Raw genomic sequence first — 21,627 nt, forward strand, 5'->3', positions numbered from 1 at the left:
TGAGTTTTATCATTTTTATTTAAATTCAAACAAAAAATGCAGCAAGAAATACGAGAACAAAAGTTCAGTGAGCAAAGTAAACAGATGACGCTAACACTGCACTTCTGCAAAATGGCTAAAGACCAAAAGGGGCACATTTTCTACAGGACTTACTGCTCCGTAGGACAACACTACAGTTGCTGGAGGAACCACGGCTGCCATGAAGTAAAATAGGTAATGGCGGTAATGGCGAGAGCTGATACGGTAAAATTATACAGGTTCACTGGAATGTAGACAGCAACAAAAGGCCATTGTACTGTAAATACTATATAAGTCAAGCGTCTCACATCACTGGGAGGTGCTGCAAGTCACCCTGAGGTAACCGGAAAACAAGTAAGGGACTGGCTCTAATCAGGAACAGAGGCATGAGTAACTATGTTTCTTCCCAAATAATGCAAAACAAAATGTCACTTTATCCTCACATATTCAAAACAACATTCAAAGACTGAATCACAATGATAAATCTGTAAGTTTCATTTATAATAAAGTATATCTCAAGTTGGAGCAAAACCGTTCAAGTTTCAGAGGGAACCACTGGGCTATCTTTTGGGATCAGAAACAGTTCAAATGAATTAATGGACGAAATATGATTTCACCAAAATGTTGTTTTTGTTTTGTTTGTTTGTTTGTTTTCCCCCCAATAATTTTGTCACCGCTAACGACAGGAAAAGCTGAAATAAAATAAAAAATCAAACCGATCCTGACCGTCAACTGTACACTTCGCTAAACCTCCATCTTTTTTAAATTCTGAGCATAGCCCAAAAAGTCCTTAACATAACATCTGCAGTCAAGCATCAGCTGTCACAGCTCTGCATGTACTAAACAGGCCACAATCTGACGTCGAAATAGCAAAACTGTCTGCACAGCTCAGACGCATAAGCAATATCACTTAGATTGTCTTTCACAGTAACAACTATAACTGTTTCAAATACACCTTTATTCATGAAACATCAAAAATAACTATTTACATTGTTGCTTATACATCATAGATTTCAAAGATATTTTCCTTTTTAGTAATAAAATACTTCAGTCTAGTGCTCAGGCTTGGGGTTAAGTGCTCCGTTATTGAGTCAGGCCTAACTATAGGAATTCTGAGGTTCATGCTAAGCCGGTCTTGTGTGCTGCAGCCCTGCAAAGCTATGAAGCATGTAATTAGATACCAAACATATTGAACTGAATGCAGCTTTTTATTGAGAGGCTTACGTTAAGCATGGTTATTGATTGCAAAGCTCTGTCCTTCAACAAAATGCATCATAGTTGAGTTCCATATTTAAAGTCTGTCAATTTGATCAACAGCTAAAAACCTCAGGAACACATGTTAGCAGGTGTCTGCTCCGCAGCTGTGTCTCTGGCTGTTGTTTATCGCCTGCCTCTTTATGTAACCGGTTTTAAAATACAAGGCAAACTGGACAAGTACAATGATGGCAGCAGCAAGTTAAGAGCTTAGATGTAGTAATCTGCAGCTGAGTCATAATGCTAAGATGCTAGAGACCATTAACCCAAATAATGGGTTTATAAAACCATTAATAATAGCACAGAAACCAACTTTGATTACGTATGGCACAACTTTACATCACGAAGCAAACTGAAATATGAAAGACAGCAAAGAAACTCTAGTAAAGGAATCGAACTGATGAGCAATCATATGCAGTCATGTATTTTTCTTTTTGCAGAAACCATTTGAACAGGACACAAAGACACTTGGAGCATCATTTGTCTTTTACCCTTTAAACTTAACGCTGTTAAAGTAATGTTTCCAAGCAAGAACTTGAATATCTAAATCTACTTACTTTCTTGAAAGATTAAATTCATCAGCTTCACAAGTCTGAAGCCAGTCACAAGCACGGACCTGCTAAAGAGCCATTCTCAGGAATTGTATGTAAGTGTGCTCTCAGTGTACTTGAAGTCATACCAGTGTTAAACAGACAAGAAAAAGATAGACAGATGGGAAAGTGAGCGTGCTGTTTGTCTATAAATTATGCTAATCAACAGCTAATCTGATCAACAAAGACAAAAGGCAGCTAGGTGACACCTTTTAAGTTTGTCACCCAGATCCTTGTTTTTATATTTTCACTCTTTTGACAAAAAGTATTATTACACAGTTTAATAATACTATTATCCCAATATTTGCAGCATCCCTGGTTAGGATTAGTTCCTGTTAAATGAATGCGTTAGATGTGCAGTCATTTGGTCCTCATGTCCAAGGTTAGGCTCATAGGTCAATAATCTCACTGCTGACACTGGCAGAATCGTCATGTCGACTGACTTCCAGGTAACTGCGTGACCCCACTGGCCTCGCAGCTCTCCCTCGCACACTTTCAGAGTCTGGGGTGATAAACGGTCGTGTGTCGTCCACTCCATCGTCTCCCAAATGCCCCGTTGAGGTTCTGGAGGGACGGAGTGACACAGGACAGGACACTGATGAAGGGACACTTGTTGTCCCATTTCCAGCCCATCTGTGACCCTGGTGGGATGGCGTTGGGGGAGCAGTCACCTGCCTACTGGGTACACTACTGAGAATGCTTCCCCCCAGTGGCATGGAAGACTCTGTTGGAGCCTCGCTACTCTCTGAGAGCAACTGAGGATCACTGTTCCTGCGGAGCCAGGGCCCCTGACTGACCCCTGAGCCTGGGGAAGGGGACTGTAAGGTCTGGTTCAAAGGATGAAACAGGCTCCCTCCTTCAAGCAGGTGTTCTCTGTGCAGAGCCTCATCGATGCTGCGGGTCAGGTCGATGGGGGAGGGCGGCCGCAGGTCAAACTCATAGAAAGACAGGGAAGTATCCCTATCCTGATCCAGGCTGCCGCTCACCGAGCGCTGTGGAGGCTGGCCAAACGTCTGCAGTCTTAGGAGGGAGCCAGTAGAGCCGTCAGATGTGCCTCGCTCTGCAGAGTGGCCCCTATGGTTCCGTCCCCGGTTGCTGTCTTTGACAAGTGGCTGTGAAACGGCCTGCTCATGGTTCTGATTTCTAATCAGACTCTTGCTGATATCAGCCCCAGGACGCTCCTGGCCAGCCCAGTTGTTAGGCACTTCTCCTACTCCTCCACCTCCTCCTCCTCCTACGCCATTACTGTCAGACTTCCTGCAGGGCTTACCCTTCAGGCTCTGGACTATCTTGGACCAGCAGGTGTGTGTTTGAGGGGAGCCTGCAGAATCACTAGGGGATGCCAGGTCTCCTGCTGCTCTTCCATCCTGGCCACCTTCTTCCCTTCCACGGCAACTCTGAGGCCTCCAGAACACCCACGAGCTCAGGAGGAGCAGGGAGAACCCCCAGGCTAGTTCCAGGAGTCGGGCCCAGAAATGCACTAGCCACCATCCCCAGTTGAAGCGTGTCCAGTCACCTAACAGTCCATAAAGCCACAAGATAGCATGGGCATGCAACCCAAAACACAAAGCCCCAAGAACTGCACACACTGCCAGCACTCTTCCCAGAATCACTCCTATTCTCCTGCTCCCTGTCCAAGCCTTTCTCCGTACCTCTTCGGAAACTCCGGCTTGAGGAACAGCAGGGCAGCGTATACGTGGGAAGACATAGCAAAGAAAGCCCAGGCAGAGACCCAGACCCCAACACAGAGACAGGACTTGTAGGGTAACAGGCACCACAGGAGAGAGGGCTGGGGAGAGCAGATCAGCTGCCAGCAGCAGGGTACACTGCAACACAGTCAGCACAGCCACCAGAGGAGGCCGCTCCATGGTTGGCGGTAACGCACTTATTCCTGCCACCCTCAGTGCCAGCAGCGCCAGGGCAGCATGTGTCCATACCAGGAGGTGCAGAGGCAGGTTGTAGATGGCTGTAACTGCAGGGCGAGGGAGGAATTTTCGTGTGCCATAGGGATCAATGAGAAATAGAGCTGCTCTGAGGCCTCCAGCCAGAAACAGCAGAGCATTGGCCAGTGCAAGAGCACCACGATGAGGACAGTTTGCGCCAGGGGACAGTGTGAGGCCAAGAGCAGCTCCAGCAAACAGCAAGAGGAAGAGGCTTGCAGATCCGTAGACGTGAAGTTCCCAGGCGAAAGCAAGTGTCCGGCTTAGATCACCCCAGTAAAGAAGTGTGGCATTAGGTGAGGAATTGGCACTGGGAGAGGGAGCTGGATCAGAAGTGGAATAAGGAGCTGAGTGAGGGTTCCTCGATAGCTGATGAGAGTGGTTCTTCTGAATAATACCATTCCGATATGTGGGACGAAACCGTGTTTGGATGACTGGTACAACACTCGCTGTAAGACTGGAAGAGACCCCTAGAAAAAAAAGAAGAACAGTGTTTTGATTTTCAAATGCTGAAATGCACAAAATATGCTATATTGTTCTGAAGTGATATTAATACAGATGTAGAACCTAGGACAACCACTAGAGGGGTTTAGTTCACCACCACAGTCATGAGCTAGACAGCTGAGACCTTTCAGTTGTGCAGAGTAACCTAATCAGCTCTGCAGAGGTGCATTGTCCAAGGTCTATCTACTCAAATACGCCAAACTGTGAAATCAAATCAACTTTATTTTCCAGGCTCCAGATCATAAAAACTGCTTGTTTAGAATCACCATCCAATATAATAAAAAAGTCCTGGGTGTTCTACCTCTATTCAAATCTTGGCTGTTGTGGAGATCTCCTAAAATCAGGATCTTTTGAGCGCCACGTTTCTCTCTTCAAAATCTCTGAAATCACTTCCTCAGCTGCTTATCCAATTCAGGGTCACCAGAAGGTGAGGAGCAACATCGCCTGTGCACCATTGCATTAGCATCAGTTTTCGTGTCACTCTCATCTCTCTTTTCACTACCATCAGATGTATAACTGTTTCTAAGTATGGAAATAACAAAGTGTTCATGTATAAAAACAGAAGTCTAGAGACTGCATATCGCTTAGTAAAAATGCACATAAATATGGAATCCAAAGACAAGGCACCTCTTCTAAAACCAGTTTTAAAGATGAAATGTCAATCACCCAAAAACCCTAATATTCTATGTGAACAGCACTGCAAGCCGATCCTCTTGTTTATATTGTAAATGTATCTGACTAACAAAAGAGCTCCTCTGAATAACCGGGAAGCAATTGTCTGACTTAATTGGATTAGATTATGTAATTAACAAGGACATCTGTGTTATGCAACTCAGTGATGTGTCACAATACATGTATGATCCAGGGAAACTGCTGTTCACATTTAAAGTATTATACAATGCAAAATGACCTAATGAGACAAGACATCTTGGCAATATAACATCTCTGTCTGTGTTTCTCTTTCTCTCTTTAATATTGTCATGTTCACACACACTCTGTTTGTTCAATACACTCCACCTTTTCCTCCTGGAATGACTCTGAAACACACAACAACATTACCAAAGGTTCATTCATCGCCGAGGTCTTTGGAAGCCACTTATGTACATATATCACAGTAACAATACTACCATGTGTAACAATTTAGAAATAATTTAAGAAAGACAGCAAAGATACACAATATGTGGAGTTGTTTCACACACATTTAAATCTGATGGATGGTGGAACGATACAATAAAACACTCAAACCATCAACTGCTTGGAAGACTTTAAGCTCGCCCTCACCCTGTAGAAGACAACCATAAAACTGCCACACTAAATAATGACTCACTCCTCTCCCTCGCTGCCTCATTTTATCACGCACGCAGACACCACACACACAAAAATGCTTTGCATACTTGAGCATTGCATGCAGATCACAGGCACACTTCTTTATTTATACAAAAGCTATGTTTTACTTTCCTCTAGTTTTTTTTTTCTAACAGGAGCGAGATCCAGACACATTCCAGATGTTGTGATCACATTACACAGCTGGATACATTTAAACCTACCCCTGCCCTTGAGTTTTTTTTCCTCTTTCACATATGCACTGCCAACATGGCTTCATATGTCCACATGTTGAAATGAGGTGAAAAATAACTGGAGACCACCATGTGATTGGATAACGCAGGCCAAGAAGTCTGTGAGTTCTCGGACCACACCCACCTTTGGGAATATTTTATGTTTGAACACCGGATAAAGATACCTCGTATAAGGAAGATACAGATACGTTAGAAATTAAAAAGAATCTATGGCAAGGAGTTTTGTTTTGTTTTTTTAATTTCAAGCACACACTTAAGTTTTTTTTGCATCTTGCACTACTGAAAATCTACTGTGCTGACAAAATCAGTCCCCAGTCAGGTATGTAGACACAAAGAACACAAATAATCGTTGTGGTAGTTCCTGTTTCAGTAAGCACTTCAGGAACTACTTGATAATATATACAGCGTACCTAAAATTAATGCTTTGGTATGACAAATCTGCCTAAATTTATCATCACATGACTCACATGTTTAAAAAAGGTATATTTCCAAACACAACTATGGGAAAAGGAGTGGCTGCAAAACAGTGAACACAACATTTTTATCATCATTTCAGATCAGTTTTCTCCTGTAAACTAAAAAAAGTCTTAAAATCTATTTTACTTTTAATCCTTTTTGCAAGTAAATGGGAGAAGGATTCTCACTTCAGTCTTCCCTTTCTCCACCTGAGAGACGGAGTTTGATGGAGTTTCGATAATCACTAGAAACACAGTTATGGTGAAGTTTTCATTTACGCACTTGTGCTGTAGCCTAACTAGCCAATTTCCTTCGAGGAGCTTCCCAGTGTGTGTGTGTACATAACTGTAAGCATGTTCATTATGGTAGTTAACGTTACTGTTTGATATACGGATGGGTTTTGAGTCTGAGTGCATCGTTGTTTGTGCTCATCAGGTTATCTCTGCAGGTCTAATGTACGTGCACGAACTGAGGTTCATATGATAGAACTAGCCAGTGTTCTGCTTTTTATTATGAGCGCAGCAGCTGCTACCGCTGTCATGACTGAGTATGAAAGAGCAAAACAGACCTCGGACCCTTGCCCATTATGTCACGGTTAAAGAGCGGCCAAATGGCTTTGGCTGAACCAACGTAAGCTAATGTTGAAAAGAAAAAGAGTTGGCTCATGCTTACAGAACAAAAACCTGAGTGCGCTTCCTTTAAAGGTGCTCTGAAGGAGAGTCCTGCTGTTTAAAAGTCATAATGATGTTATTCTTACGGTATCTAAGAGACTGGGTCATGTGTCCCACGTGTCAAGCTTTTCCTTTTCCATTTACTTTTCCTCATCTCCTCTCCCTTCATCCCCTTTCCTCTCTGCATCTGGTTTTCATTGCCATCTCCACTCCCTGCATTTCCTATGCCAGTACCTTTCTTCTGCTTTCACCCACACCGTCTACTCTCTCATCGGTATTCCCAATAGTCTCTTTTTTAGGCCCTTGCCCCCCCTTCCTTTTTTTTTCTCTTATCTCTTTGCCTGGCTGAAATTCTGCCCACCCCCTCTTAAGCTTGCTCTCTCACCTCCCTTGCTGTGTCTACCCACACATTACAACCCCACTTTCCATGGAAACGTGTGTCTACTTTTCCCCTCCTTTGAAGACTTTTTTTTTTAATTCTTCCAGTAAAAAAGTCCCAGCTGCACAAATAATTCCATTTTGAATTACCAGAGGACACAGGAAACAGAGAACACAAGGCTCTCGTTTCTTACCTATCTTCAGTGACTGCACTGTTGTGCTTGCAGCATGTCTTCCTCGCTGTACTGTTTTGCTGAGCTGAGTCGTTGATTTGGCAGAAAGAAGCACACTGGGTGTAGAAGTATTTGTCACTTGTAGTTTTGTGGTGTTTGAATGCGAACTGTTCTTGCTTTGGGTAGTAACCGGCTGTGCTCCAGGCTGGAGCTGTTTAGCAATAGAGCCAGTCACGGTAGATGTTGGTTGGGGTAACATCTCAGCATCAGAGTCCTGCTTTGGAGTAACTCTGTCAGTGGAAGGAGTGTTTGGTCCCAGTTCACCTAGAATTTTCCAGGAAAGGAAACACATCGAGCATTAACCCCTTACCTGAACTTAAATTCAGTTACATTTAAGGCTTCAAACAATTGTTAAAAACAAGATAACTGAGATAAACTGATTCAGTAAATGATCCCAATCTTAATACTAACTAGCATAATCATGATTATGATTCTCATGTAACAACCAAGCATTTTCGATTTCTCACCTTTTAATTGCACAGTCTTAAGTGTCTGCTGCGTTACCACAGAGGACAGTGGGGTCATCACTTTCTCACTCGCTACTGTTGTAGAAGTGGTTCTGGTTGTGCTGGTGGTTGTCAACGCAAACAGGTGAGGCTTCACGGTCTGACTGTCCAGTGGTGGAGTTTTTACATCAGAAACTTTAGAGGCCGCGGTCTGTGCCTGCGGTCGATACTGTGCCATTTCATCATCAACTGTTGACAGAGGATCGGGTGATTCCTCCTTCACAAACATTACTGTTGGAGCAATACCTGATCCCAACCCTTGTGAATCAACACCCTGCTTCTCTTTAATTGCTTCCTCCTTTGGATTCGCTCCTGTCACTGTCTTATCACCTGCAGGCTCAGCCACTTCGGCAGAGTCCAACGCAAGTGGAGGTGGAGTTGAGCTTTTTGTAGTGGCAACTCCCTTTCTGAAAGCCCTGCTGAATGCTAAACTGGCTGTGTCAGTTCTGGGCCTAGAGGCAGTTGGTTGGGTTACAATTAGTCCACTGCTAAGGTTCTGTGTGGGAAGGGCAGACTGAAGAGGGCGGTTGAACTGTGTCACCGATGGATGGAGTCTTTCCCTCTGCTCCACTGTATTTGTAGTTGTTAACCTGTCCTGTCCTGTAACTCTGATGGGCACATCACTGCGTCCCCTGGGAGGCAAAGATGGCCAGAAACGAGGAGTCTGCTTGGTTGGTGGAGGTGAAGAATCGCTAGGCAGGTCCAGAGAAGAGAAGGAGGAGGAGTAGCCGATGACGGTCTGAGCATCGGCAAAATCGATGATGGAGGTGAGCAAGACCAGGAGCATGAGGGACATGGGAGCCATGGTCTCCCTCTGAGCGCTGAGCAGTGACTGGTTCCTCTGGAAGTCTGTTTGTCACACCATCCTTTCACTGCGTTTCTGCTGAGAAAAACAGGAATTGTGTTAATTTCATGAACACATTACACAAGCACAGATATATGAAGCACTGCGAATATGTAGACACACCACACAGGTGCGGGAAAGGTGTTTCAAAACCTACTTATATTGCATCAGATCATTCTAAAAGGTTTAACTTCTGAGTGGCGATTCCAGTATTCTTACTGATTTACCAGCAGAGGTCTGAAGCGCGTCATAACAGGAATTGCGAAGCAAGAATTTTTGGTCATATCTGATTTAAAGATTATGTGCTGTAGCCTTTGTTGTACTGATTCAGAAGGTAGGTCGGTGAAACTCCCACTGTTTTAGGAGCATGACAACAGCAGACACACAGGGTGTGGTAAGGTGTATGGTTACAGAGGACATGGGACACATAAAAGCATAAGTTCAGCTTGTAAGTTATATAACAAGTCACATTAAAACGATCGAGCCAGAAAAGAAAATCAAGTCACAGATGGTTTTACTGCGTGGCAGATGGACTTGTTAACTTTTGTCCTCACTAGCTGTTCCATAAAACTGATACTTCTTTGGGGAGAGTATCAGTTCCTTTCTCCTTAATAATCTTCGGTCCAAGCATCAGGACTCTGCTTTCTTTATTTGCTGTTATGTTTAAGCCGTGGATGCCAGAAGCTGACAGCTGTAACACCGAGTGTGGTGAAGCTCAGGGAGCCCAGTGACACGTAGAAACCCCCAGGCCCTTGAGGATTACACAATCCTACGCGTCATCTTGCCAAACAGCTGGCAGGCACGTCCCTTAAACAAGCTGCTCTTGTCCAAAAAAAACACCCCTTTTCTTTCTCTCTTACTTATATAAATCTCCCTTCACACCAGTTTCTACCTATGACTCACAGCAGAAGACAACCTCAGGGATGAGAGTCAGGACACTACTGCTGAAACGTTAGGAGGGAAAGTACAGAAAATAGACATCGGTGCCTATGGGGGAATTCATTCTGCTGCTGATGAATCACCTAGGGTCCATTCACAGGCACAATGTTTAGGTCTCAGAGGAATTACTGCAGCTCCACGGCTGACGTTCATTTTGTGTTCATGAACATATGTAGTGTATGAGTAATCTGTGTGAGTGTACGGAAAATGTGTATAAGTATGTGTGAGTCTGCACCACGGGTGAGACAACACACTGTTGATATGTGAGGAAACGTATACTGGTCTTTTGCAAAACACAATTTCTCACACGGGAGCTTCTGAAGGGAAAAAACTGTCAATGAGTATGGTAACATAAGTGCTTATAGATCTCAATCTCCACCCACTCACAGCAGTCTCTGTTTATTTTCTTTCTAGTCTCACCCACCTCTTCTGCTCTGTCTTGTCAGATTTTGGCCAACTCTAATTTCCCCCCCTTTTCTTTTCTCTCTTTTTATCCCTTATTTAACCAGAGCTGGTTTAGCAAAGGGGTTACTGAGAGAGTCCTAACAATAGAGCGATGAGTGGGGGGAAAAAAGATGGTAGATGTAAGAATGTGGAGATAGGAAAGTGGTTCAAAAAGAGTTTGGCCAGGAGGGGAGATGGCGTGATAAGTTAAAGCACGGGTGTCCAAAATTTTTTCCAAGGGTGCCATATTTATTAATGGAAAATCACCCAGGGGCCAACAATTCTTCTTGCCTTTTTGGAAGCATAAATACAATTTATTTTCAATAACACAAGAGCTGTCATTACGGTGATCAGGAGAGTTTAAGCCTTAACAAAAAAAATGTACTTTTCATTCACATATGGAGAGAAAATAACATAAAGATCAAGCTGTCGGGAATACCTGTAACTTCAGTGAAGCCGCTGAATATCAGTATCTCAGGTCAATTTTAAACGAGACTTAGATAAAACACATGGTCTGAAAATCGAGGGGCCATAAAAGATCTGACCTAGGGCCGCGATTGGTCCCCGGACCGGACTTTGGACATGCCTCAGTTAAAGGGGTCCGGGACAAGATTAAGACTGAGAAAAGCAGTGAGAGCTGTAAAATTTAGACTAAGATTGAGTGAATGCCGATAGTAAGGATATAAATATCTGAGAAAAAAGAGAGTCACACAGAAACTATGTTTCAGGATTAACGGGTTTGTTATGGAGAGCTGACACGGCCATTTATCCAGGAACCCATGTGGAGAAACTGATCCTACTTCACCTTTCTTCTGAGGTTAACTGGCAGGTGTGCAATCTCTGGCACAAGAACATGAACAACCTGACTATTACCACATATCGTTTAGTAAACATACCATTATCTTGATCTAAAAGCAAACCAACATGTGTCAGTCTGTGTGTATGAGGGGAAGCAGAACAGAATAATGAGTCTCAAATGGCATTTGGCTTTAGTGGCGAGGGAGTAACATTCTGCTGCTGTATTTGAAACGCTGTCAGCATTAATCTCATCTCCACACATCATCCAAAAGAACACAGTAACACACACTGAAGCGGCTCTCCAAAAATGTTCTCCTTCACTGGATTTGAGCAGCGTGACTAGGAATTTCCACTGAACTAATACGAGTGGAGTAAATTTAAGCAGAAAGACACCTCCTCGAAGCCTACGAACAAGCACATACTCCACAAAGCCTAGATCAGTGCGATCATCAATTCCGGGCTAGTGTGAATACTGCATCCTCTTAGCCCATTTTTAACACACAGTCAACACACATACACAAATAAGACAGTGCATCTCTCTGTGACTGTCCATGGAGGGAAGGCAGACGTGTGCATGGTCTGAGTATTTTTATCGTGTTCAGCCCCCGGGGGCCACAGACAGAACACATCACTCTGTATTTCATCTGCACTGTGTTGAGCATGGTGTGTAGATGTCGTCACGCTTTCCTGCACAATGTGTGCTTTGTCCAGAGCAGGAAATGCCCATGGATTATATATCCAATAGTACAGCAGCATGCAACAATCTGAAGATTACTGTAAACTGCTTGCCCACACTATAGACCTGCTGGTTATACAATCATATGATTCAGTACTACAACAGCTGTTACTAATCAGTTACTAACCATTGCAATTGTGATGTCACGTCTACAGTAATGTATTACAATGCAAGCTACTGCTTAAAGTTTGTGTAGGGAACCGGGCGGGGGCTTTGAGCATTAAAGTCTTTGGAGAATCCCCCTCTTTCTTGCTTATGTTCTCTCTCACTTGCTGCCAGATTGAAGACAGTCTGGCAGAGCAACATTCCCACTGATTTGAGTGGACATTTCAGTGTAAGCCTGTGAACAGAAGGATTTGTGTCTTTCAGTCTAATGTGCACTTGTCAGGTATCACACTTCAATACTTCTTAATGCAACGTGTTCATCGGGACAGAGTATAGATAACTGTCCAGTGCTGAAAGTGAGCACTCAAACACCAAGGTCTGATTTGCACTTGTGTTTACTTGAATTTTTCCAAATCAAATCACATTTTTTTATTTATTTAGAGTAGATTGTTTTAGGTGATAGTCTTTCATGCTGGCTCGTACTTCTTCTGAAAAGATTTGTAAAGAAAAAAAAATGTTTTTGTTCTCAGTAACTGATACCTTCAAGCAACCAGGCTGTTTGTTGGGTCATCTCTGAACCCAAATAAGTCTAAAAGGGAAAATAAGTCAAATTTAATGACAAGCCATCCATTAGTTGGCAAGATATTTCAGATACAACCTCCCTGTGGCGCTAGTGGAAAAAAATGGAATGAGCTTACTGCCACTGCCATTCGTATGGCTTAAAATCAAACATAGTCTCAATCTGTTTATATGTGAAGATACGATCACTTGTGCTACATCTATGTCGGTATAGGTAGACCTCTCAACTATAGACAAAGATCTCTGATATCTTAGTTGACCTGTAACATTCAGTGTTGATGTGAGCGTCTTGTGAAGAAGGCTTACTTATCAGTGAAGCGTTCATCCTCAGAGAAGAACTCAGCCAAGAATGAACGTTTTTGTTATGATTCGTTCTGGAAAAACCCTCTTCTTCTTCTTTCAGCTGCTCCCTTCAGGGGTCGAATCATCTCCCTCCATCTTACCCTATCCTCAGCATCCTCTGCTGTCACATCAGTCTTCTGCATGTCCTCCTTCACTACCTCCATGAACCTCCTCTGAGGTCTTCCTCTTTTCCCCCTGTCCGGTAGCAAAGTATTAAACATCCATTATCCAATATAGCCACTATCCCTCCTCTGCATATACCCAAACCATCTCAGATTTGCTTGGTAACTGGCCACTCCCAATGAAAATCTCATGAGAAGAAAACTTTAAAAAAAATGTAACTTGTAGAAAGAAAGAAAGAAAGAAAGAGGCTGAATGAATAACCAAAGACTGGTGTGTCACTGTGTAACTGCTCACACATCAGCATACTCTACAGATGTATAACTTGTTTGTACTGCATATTGGTGGGTGGAGAAGTAGGACTGTGAAGCAGTGTGTGTGAATTAGTGTGTATGTGAGACAGAGAGAGAAAAAGTCAGAGGGGGGAAATGAAAGAGGGAGTAAGTGTGGTTACGTTGGTATGCAACAAGTGGGGGAGGTCGCTGGTTTGACCGTTAAAAAATTCCTCACCTTGAAACAACATATGGATTACAAACAACTCTCAACTTGCCACCACATAAAATTTATTTATTAAAAAGTCCCTAAACTGATCTTTTTAAACTATTTTGATACATTTAAAGCCATGACCAAACTCTTTACATACATTATAGACTAACACCATCCATTTATCTCTTGATGCAAACCACAGCCTGTTAAAGATGCTTCTCTCGGGGAGAGGGGGGGGGGGTCTAAACTACAGTAGAGTAACCGACCACACACCATAGACATGCTATATGAGGAGGAGAGGGTCCTGAACCAATCGCCTATGTCTTTGATCCCCAGTTGAAGCGGATGTCCCGCTTAAAATTGCTGAGCCCCACAACATCTTTGAGTCATGTTACGCCTTCACACGAGCCACAGATCAAAGGCTGAAGGTCAGGCATAAAGGCTAAGGCCCCAAACCGCACTCCACACATACAAAGAGACACATCTAGATACACAAAAATAAAACACAGATTGCCAATATTAATATTTGAGAGGTGATAATGGTGAAAAAGTCAACCAGATTGGACAAATATTCACAACTTGGGAGGAACCTTAATTTCAAATTAGCACTCACACGTTAAACACTAAACACGCCCTGAAAGATAGCGAGTCTGATGACAGACTAAGATCACTGCCAAACCGTGTCAAGCCGCAAAACACTTTCAGGAAAATCAACTGCAGGCATCGCAAGTCATAAACTCTTGGCCTTTTACTGAACCGCGGCTTTACTTAAACCCCAGACACTCACATTGTTACATGCATGCAATAAAACTGTGTTGCGTGGCAAATTACTGAGTTTTGCAAGCAGGCTGTGTGCAAAATAATGTAAGCAGCTATCATCTGCATGGACATTTTTGATTTATAGTTACAAAACATTTATTGCATCTTTTATCTTCCCACAGATAATAAAGACCCAAATAAGAGATGTGGGCAGATCATCTTCTGGGATGAATGCTTCACTAATATCTTAAGCTATGCCTTATTTTCTAAAAGGCTGACAGTTCAGGGCTGTATAATTATGGGATGTTTTAACTGTCCTGCTTGTTTAAAGTTCTCTGGTCGAATATGAGTGACTACTTGTAGTTATAGCGCACCTTTTATGGGCTTTATTGTCTTTATGGAGCTTCTTTGGAAAAGGATAGGCCTTTTTTCCCCCTCTGTGTGTTGGTTCCTTTTTGAAAATTAGTTCTGTTGCATTTCTTTCTGCTCGACTACATCCACCAGCACTCTGGAGCAGCTCATTGAAAGACGCACTCCACTTCTTCCTCCTCACCTTCCACTTAAATCCCGATGAGGCATGGGTGTGAATCCAGACCATCTAAACTAGGGCCGCAGCTCTTTTGCGCATATGGCTTTGTTGGACGAGCCTGCTATCCTGTGTAAACACACTTAAAAACACATGTCGAGCACCTGGCAGCAAGGGACAAATAAAGAGATAACAGGGCGCACTCCACTTGTTGCTGTGTCACCAAAGAAAACAGCCTTTTTGCATGCTTACTGCCTATTGAGCCTAAACAATTTCCTTTTACGTCCCAATTATTATTATTATTATTATTATTATTATTATCATTATTATTATTATTACTTGATAGGGGTGATTTAAGACCAGCTGTATATATTTCATGTTGTTGGTTATGATGAGCAGTAGTAACGACGTCACGTTGCCGTCCTGACTGCGGGGACACGCGGTCGCGAATGGCTTTAATTGGCAAAATTCACCCAAACTGCCGCTTTTTCTTACACGATGTGAGATGGGGGTGATAAGGCAGTACTCCCTCTAACTTCGCACATAAAGTTCAGTACCGCAGAGGAAACCAGGTACAGGTAGAGGGCAAAGATTAACGTGCAGCGTATGCTCGCCTGTAAACCCGAGCCAACGGCTGACATCGCGGCACCGGTAGAGACAGCGTCACGCATATCACTGCGCAAAGACGTCTAGCCGCATAGCAGTCAACCAATAACTGTTACCGTGAGGGTTTGTCCGTTACAAGCAACAAACAAACATACCTGCGGGTCTGCGAGGCTCCGAGTCGATGGCGTCCGCTGCGGCAGGGCTATCAGGACTAGGACATCCTGAAGTGAAAGCAAAGGTGTCGTCCGGGTTTACCTCGCACGCAGGATAACAACCGCCGGCGGTGGAGGTTCAAACCGCTCCTCTATGGGCACAAAGAGAGGTTGCCTTTCAGCAGCGTTGTATCGTTGCCAGCTTTCTAGCCACGAGCGACTGAGGAGATGTACGCCCCCTCCGACTGCTCCATCTCTCTCCAGATCGCTCCCTCCCTCTCATTTTTTCCTCTCTCAAAAGCGGATAAACGCGACGGCCTACCTGCCAACCTTCCGCTTGGCACGCCTGTTACGCAATAGCAATAGGACGCGCAGCTGAACCTGAGCTCCTTGTCACCCCGTCTACCTTTACAAAGCAGCGTGTTTAGACGATGCCCAGTGGAAATATGACGACACTGCCACTGACATCATCACACAGCTTGCTGTAGTATCCAGGTTCTGGGGTTTTTCCTTGGATTATAGCTGAAAATTGGCTGTTATGCGTTAAACCTAGCCGATAAAGTGGCCGGGAAGAGGAGTGGAAACGAATTCATATTTGCGTGGACAGGTGAGGATACACCTGACATTTCTCTGTGCAGTACGGACTGTCAGTTCGGTGCTTGAAACTCTAGCCTCCAGCTCCTCTTCACTGCCCTCCAACCGGGCTTTTGTAGAGGGGAGGAAGCCAGCCTGAGCCAAGCTGATACAGTTTCCTCGTGCTGCACCCTGGCTCAGTGCCTTTCCTTCACCCACCCCTCGCCTGATTGTCTCTCTCTCTCTCTCTTGCACAAACAAAACATTTTCTAGTTTGGACATGCTGTTGAGGCTGCAGCTTTGCGGTGACTGAGACCAAACACAGACATAAGTTGACAAGTTTACTGCAGACATTAATCCTGCTTAGGAGCAGGTCTCATTCCCAATCACCTGTGTATTTGTCACTTTCGCTATATTGTCTGGACAGTACATCTGAGTCCTAAAATATCCTGTGCAGCTCAGAGGATTGTTCCTAATGCCATTACATTATTACTGAGCAAGCAGGAGACACGTAAGGGTTGGACAGGTGGCGCACACACATTTCTGCATTGTTATCACATTATTGTACACTACCTGGATTATATCTAATCCAGGTAGGGAATGAGTAACCTAACCCTGCATACTTTAAAGCACCAACCAAATATAGAAGATTAGGCAATGGGTGTCAGCCTGATTAGAATATAAGTACAGCAGGTATTTTTTGCGTCTCACGAGTACTATATAGCCTGAATTGAGTGTTGCCGATGTAAGTAAGGGATTAAATTCACACGTTTATTATAACTTGTGGCCAATATAATATATTCTTATTGGGTCTGTCACCTTCTCTATTATTTACTTCACTTCCTACCAGACATGGGGACCCAGGGGTGTTTCCAGAATTTTTTACAATCAGGTGGCACTAGGGAGTCCAAACAAACAGGTCGGGAATTAAAAATAACAAATAAAACTTGAAAAAATATAAAAAGCAAACAAAAGCAGTTGGAAACTGGCTGAAAATTTGATTTTAATGTGCACAGACCACCTGCCTCCATAAAAACGCATTAGGAGACACAGCTACCCTGTAATGGAGCTAATAAAATATAGTGTGGTTACAAGAGTAAATGTGTGTCATTTTACTACTAGAAGTAAAAGTAAATAACAGTGTCTTACACATTCTTTGTTTACAGCTTTCAAAGTAAGGAATTAGGGAATTATAGTGGACCAAACCACTGCAAAGTATATGAGTGGGAGTCCATCTCTGGAGCTTATCCCAGCTGTCATGGAAGGCAGGCAGGGTACACCCCGCAAAATTTGCCAGTTTGTCACTTTAACTGCATGTAATAATTATTCATCATTACATAATCACATATTTACATAATGAACCTCTTTGGCCATGCTATAATTTCCACCCTTGGTTACACAGCAGGGGTGCGATCAAATTCTGGGGTGGCACATAAAAAAATACGTTTTTTAAAAAACAGTTTTCTCTAAAATATTTTCATACCAATTTTATGTCATTACAGGTATTATAAGGAGTTTACTTATTGTTGATTATTTAAAAAGAAATTCAAATTGAAATTCAGGTACATTTGTATTCATATTTTTCTTTCAACATGACATATGAGTTTTTCATGTTTCTTGCTACTTTCATGCAGTATTTTTCTGGCTCATATGGAGGCTGTGGTATTCCTGTTAGCAAAGATGTATTTCTATCATTGTGATGTTGCGTATGTCAACTAATAAAAAAAAAATGCCTAGATGCTTTCGCTTTCTCTCGTCTGAACTTTGAACGGGCGGGACCTCAGGGGTGTTCATAAGAGGTCGGTTTCTCACATAATCATGTTGAGTTTAAACTGAAAGTTTCTTCTTCTTCTTTTTTAAAGGCATGCCCCAACAAGAAGTGTCTTTTCAACGGTTCTCCCCATTAGACATTAACCCACAGCATTCACAAGCATTTAATAGCAGCTGACACAGAAGACTTGCCAGGTGTGGTCGTGGTTGTCATCTTCACCTGAATTGTCTAAACATGAAGATTTTATTTGCTTAAGACATACCTCTACGTTTGCTTTTATACAAGTATCACATTACTGATTTTCCTCACAAAGACGAGAACCACTCTGAAAAAACATGTTCTCATTTTCAGTTAAATAATTATAATTTCCCTTGACGGAGAAAGAAATGACCCAAATTGCATGACTATGCTTACATCCACAACATCTGTTCCATTAAAACAAGCAAACCATGTAGATTACATGTATATGGAGCTGGAAGCCATTAAATCATATGAGAGATTTTGAGTGGGCATTAAATACAATCAGAGGAGGGTTGTATTTAAACCTCACTAATTTAACTTGCCTTTAATGGCAAACAGTAAACCACACATAAAGCTCCTGCTACCCCACACCCATAAATACTGTGGGTCATATTTCTCTTTCTCTCTGTGGCTTCCCTTCACCCATAAGATTGTCTAGGCTCTAAAGAATAATCTCCCCATCTCTGGGCCCCCAAAACAGACTTCCATGTGGGGACTGCTATCCTGTCCATCACAGCTGCATCCAACAGCATTAGATTACACCACATCTAGTAAATCAACACAGTTCTCTTTAAATTTGATCCAGTTTAGCTAGTCTGTCAGATACTGTTATATAATACTGCCTGTTACTAATCAGAAATAATAACATCCATCACTTTTAGTGGGAGACAGAAAATGTGGAGGTAAAGCACACAGAGACCACTTTTGAGCTCACAAAGAGGAGAAACAGAATCAGAGCTCAAATAAAAATAGTTCTTCAGACAGAGTATTTCAAAGTTTTTCTTTAGACATTAGCTGCTTTTTCACCTTTTTTGGTTTTCGCTTTTGTTTTGTACCTGAATATTTTCAGAGGAATGTTTTATAGTTGTTAAACCACTTAACACTGACCTGTGAATCATTAAAGCACAGAAAACTCAACTGGAATGAACCAGTGTTGTGTCTACAAATAACAGAAAACCTAGCAAACAGGGAAAAAAAGTTTCTTCAATTTGTTACTAACAATCTGCTACAAAAACACATCATTTGTTGCAAATTTTCTCTCACCAAATCTGCAAAAAATGCCACTGGCATAAAATTTCCAAAGATTTCCAAACATATTTATAGCTGATGATATCTGAAAGTCATTTCCTTAAGAATGAGGGAAAAAAGACAAATATACACCAAAGCTCAAATGTCCTGCAAAGCAGACGCTGAAGAGCTTGTCTCTAAGTAAAACAGTGCAGTGTTTGCTAACGTGAATCGTCCAGCATCAACTCAGACAAACATAAAAGTGTGCCAGTACGATACGACGATGTTTCCATCCACCTCACAAAGATGCACTGAAATCTTCAACACAGTCACGTTCCTTTGGCCAAAAATGTGTGTCCATTAAACATAGTGAGTAACGAAGGCTTCGGGAAAATGGTCATTATACTGGACAAAAGATTTATTGTCCCTCCAGGCAGTTGTTTTTCCAAAGTGGAAAAACCTGCATGGTACACAAAATGTTGCAGAACTAGTCCTGAAGACTACTTAAAGAAATGACAGCGAGTTCAGTTAGAATTATACTAGCCCTGTTTTTGTCTTATATACTAAATTTCCACATTTGCTCATTTCTGTAAATCACTCCAATCATTTTCCTAACAAAATATAATGAAATGAGGGGTGGCTTGAGACTTTTCACAGCACTGCTACGCACATTTTTTTAAATATTCTTAATAGTATATGTGTACTTGAAATGTCTATATTCAAATGACATATTTTTTTATACTGTGGTTAATCATTTCCTGCTGTAAGATTAGTTTTGATTTATAACCATCTGGACAAAACCTGCAAAATTAAAATAAAATCACAGGTGAATTAGGTCTATGTATACAATTATGGTATAAACTACTAACTATACAAGTGTGCCAAAGCTTCTGTACTGGATCGGATTAAAATCTATGAATGTACCTATATGAGAGAAAATTCAGTAGTATAATTATAATTCATCACTATCATGCATTAATCTGGGAATCTGATATGACAACAGGTTTCCCAAACTTCTCTGTAGATCAGGTGCGATAAAAACAAGCTACTATATGCAGCTTATGATCTGTTTCAGGAAATTGAGTTAGGCCTTCCTCATTTACTTGAGCTCTAAATGTGGGGCCCTCTGGTGCTTCTGAAAAGTAATGACCTTCTTATTACAGAAAGTAGGCACATGATGATGTCCTTTTAACTGAACAATACCCCAAGGACAGAACACAAGCTGAGACCCATCTCTTACATAATACACAGGCCACTGTTGTGTTGTTCTAGCCTTTGTGTGTCAACTGAATATCCTGCCCCTACCTCCAGCGTACTTTCACCCATCTCCCCTTTGTGCTCTTTTATTAATTTTTGCTTCTCTCGGCTCTATTTTTATTCTGTCTTTCTTCTTCAGTGTGACTCTGCCCTAAAGCTGGGGCCCAGCTTCTGCCCAGCTCAACCGGAATGGGAACGAAAGCTGACTCACATATTCATTAACTCACATGGCTGCACTCTCGTCCACAAATAAAACACTTCTATGGATGTACGCGCACACACGCACGTGCGCGCACATATGCCAAAACTGGACATACTTGTATATGATGCACCTACACGCTTAAGCGTACATATGAGAAATAATTTCTGGAGCTTCACACTAAAGTATGCAGCTGCGTATAATCTCAAGAAACAAGAATAATGCATAGTCATTGCTGTAAAGGGACAGTGAAGTCAGGCAGCCCAAGAGACATTAACATGCCGTCACTAGACACAGTCACAGTCACCCCAAGCACTGACAGCAGATAACTGCAATCCCTGCTATAAAAAGACCAGCTGACACAGTCAGCCAGTGCCTATACATAACATACAGACCCTACAGCCCTTCACAGCAGCCCGTTCTAATGGCATTTCATGATCTAACAGACAAAAATATTATTTTGGTGTAAGGAATGCATTTTAAAGAAACACAGCACCACTTTGCCATGCTGTGACCTTTTCCAGCGTGCACGCAATTGCCGTGACGCATTAGTACTTATTGTAACAAGAGCCAGGCGGCCTGAGAGAAAGTATTCACCCAGGAAGAAAGTGCAATTTGTTCTCAGATTTTAAAACACTGTCTAAAACTGAATTCCCCACCATATGATGTCTTGGAGAGCACCATCTTCCATTGTGTACTGCCATCTAGGGGCCCTCTTCTGACAACGTTTTAGCAAAACTAAATGCCAATATGCTCATGATGACTTTAGTATTTTCAGAATTGAACCATGAAGCAAAAGCCAGAAAATTCAAACTTCTGATGAAATTTTGAAAAATATATAAATTAAGTATGAATTTGCATATATTAGTTTTAATTTGTATCATATTTCTATATCCAGCATGTTTTTTGGTAAATTATTGCCTAAAAATGTAGTGTGAAATTTATTCACACTTGTATGTATGATGGCTGTGATTCTGCTGGTATCAACATTTTACAGAGAAGAAAAAGAGTGCGAG

At 42.3% G+C, this 21,627-nt stretch overlaps 1 protein-coding gene across 4 annotated transcripts; it reads right to left on the reverse strand.

Moving 5' to 3' along the window:
• Positions 1–4: 4 nt before the first annotated feature.
• LOC308406826 (uncharacterized protein) lies at positions 5–16,153 on the reverse strand. 4 transcript variants are annotated; one of them, XM_080898064.1, is made up of 4 exons: positions 15,567–16,153; positions 8,089–9,007; positions 7,583–7,885; positions 5–4,272 (listed from the first exon to the last, which is right to left on the reverse strand). In XM_080898064.1, the coding sequence occupies exons 2-4, from the start codon at positions 8,930–8,932 to the stop codon at positions 2,252–2,254; spliced, it is 3,168 nt and encodes a 1,055-aa protein (XP_080754190.1). In that variant the 5' UTR covers positions 8,933–9,007; positions 15,567–16,153; the 3' UTR covers positions 5–2,251. The 4 variants fall into 4 exon arrangements, with proteins under 4 accessions (XP_080754190.1, XP_080754191.1, XP_080754193.1 ...); XM_080898065.1 differs by having other exon boundaries at positions 8,089–9,010; XM_080898067.1 differs by lacking the exon at positions 15,567–16,153 and adding an exon at positions 12,879–13,001.
• Positions 16,154–21,627: the final 5,474 nt, after the last annotated feature.

The sequence above is a fragment of the Rhamphochromis sp. 'chilingali' genome, assembly GCF_963969265.1.
Source record: "Rhamphochromis sp. 'chilingali' genome assembly, chromosome: 12".
Lineage (NCBI taxonomy): Eukaryota > Metazoa > Chordata > Actinopteri > Cichliformes > Cichlidae > Rhamphochromis > Rhamphochromis sp. 'chilingali'.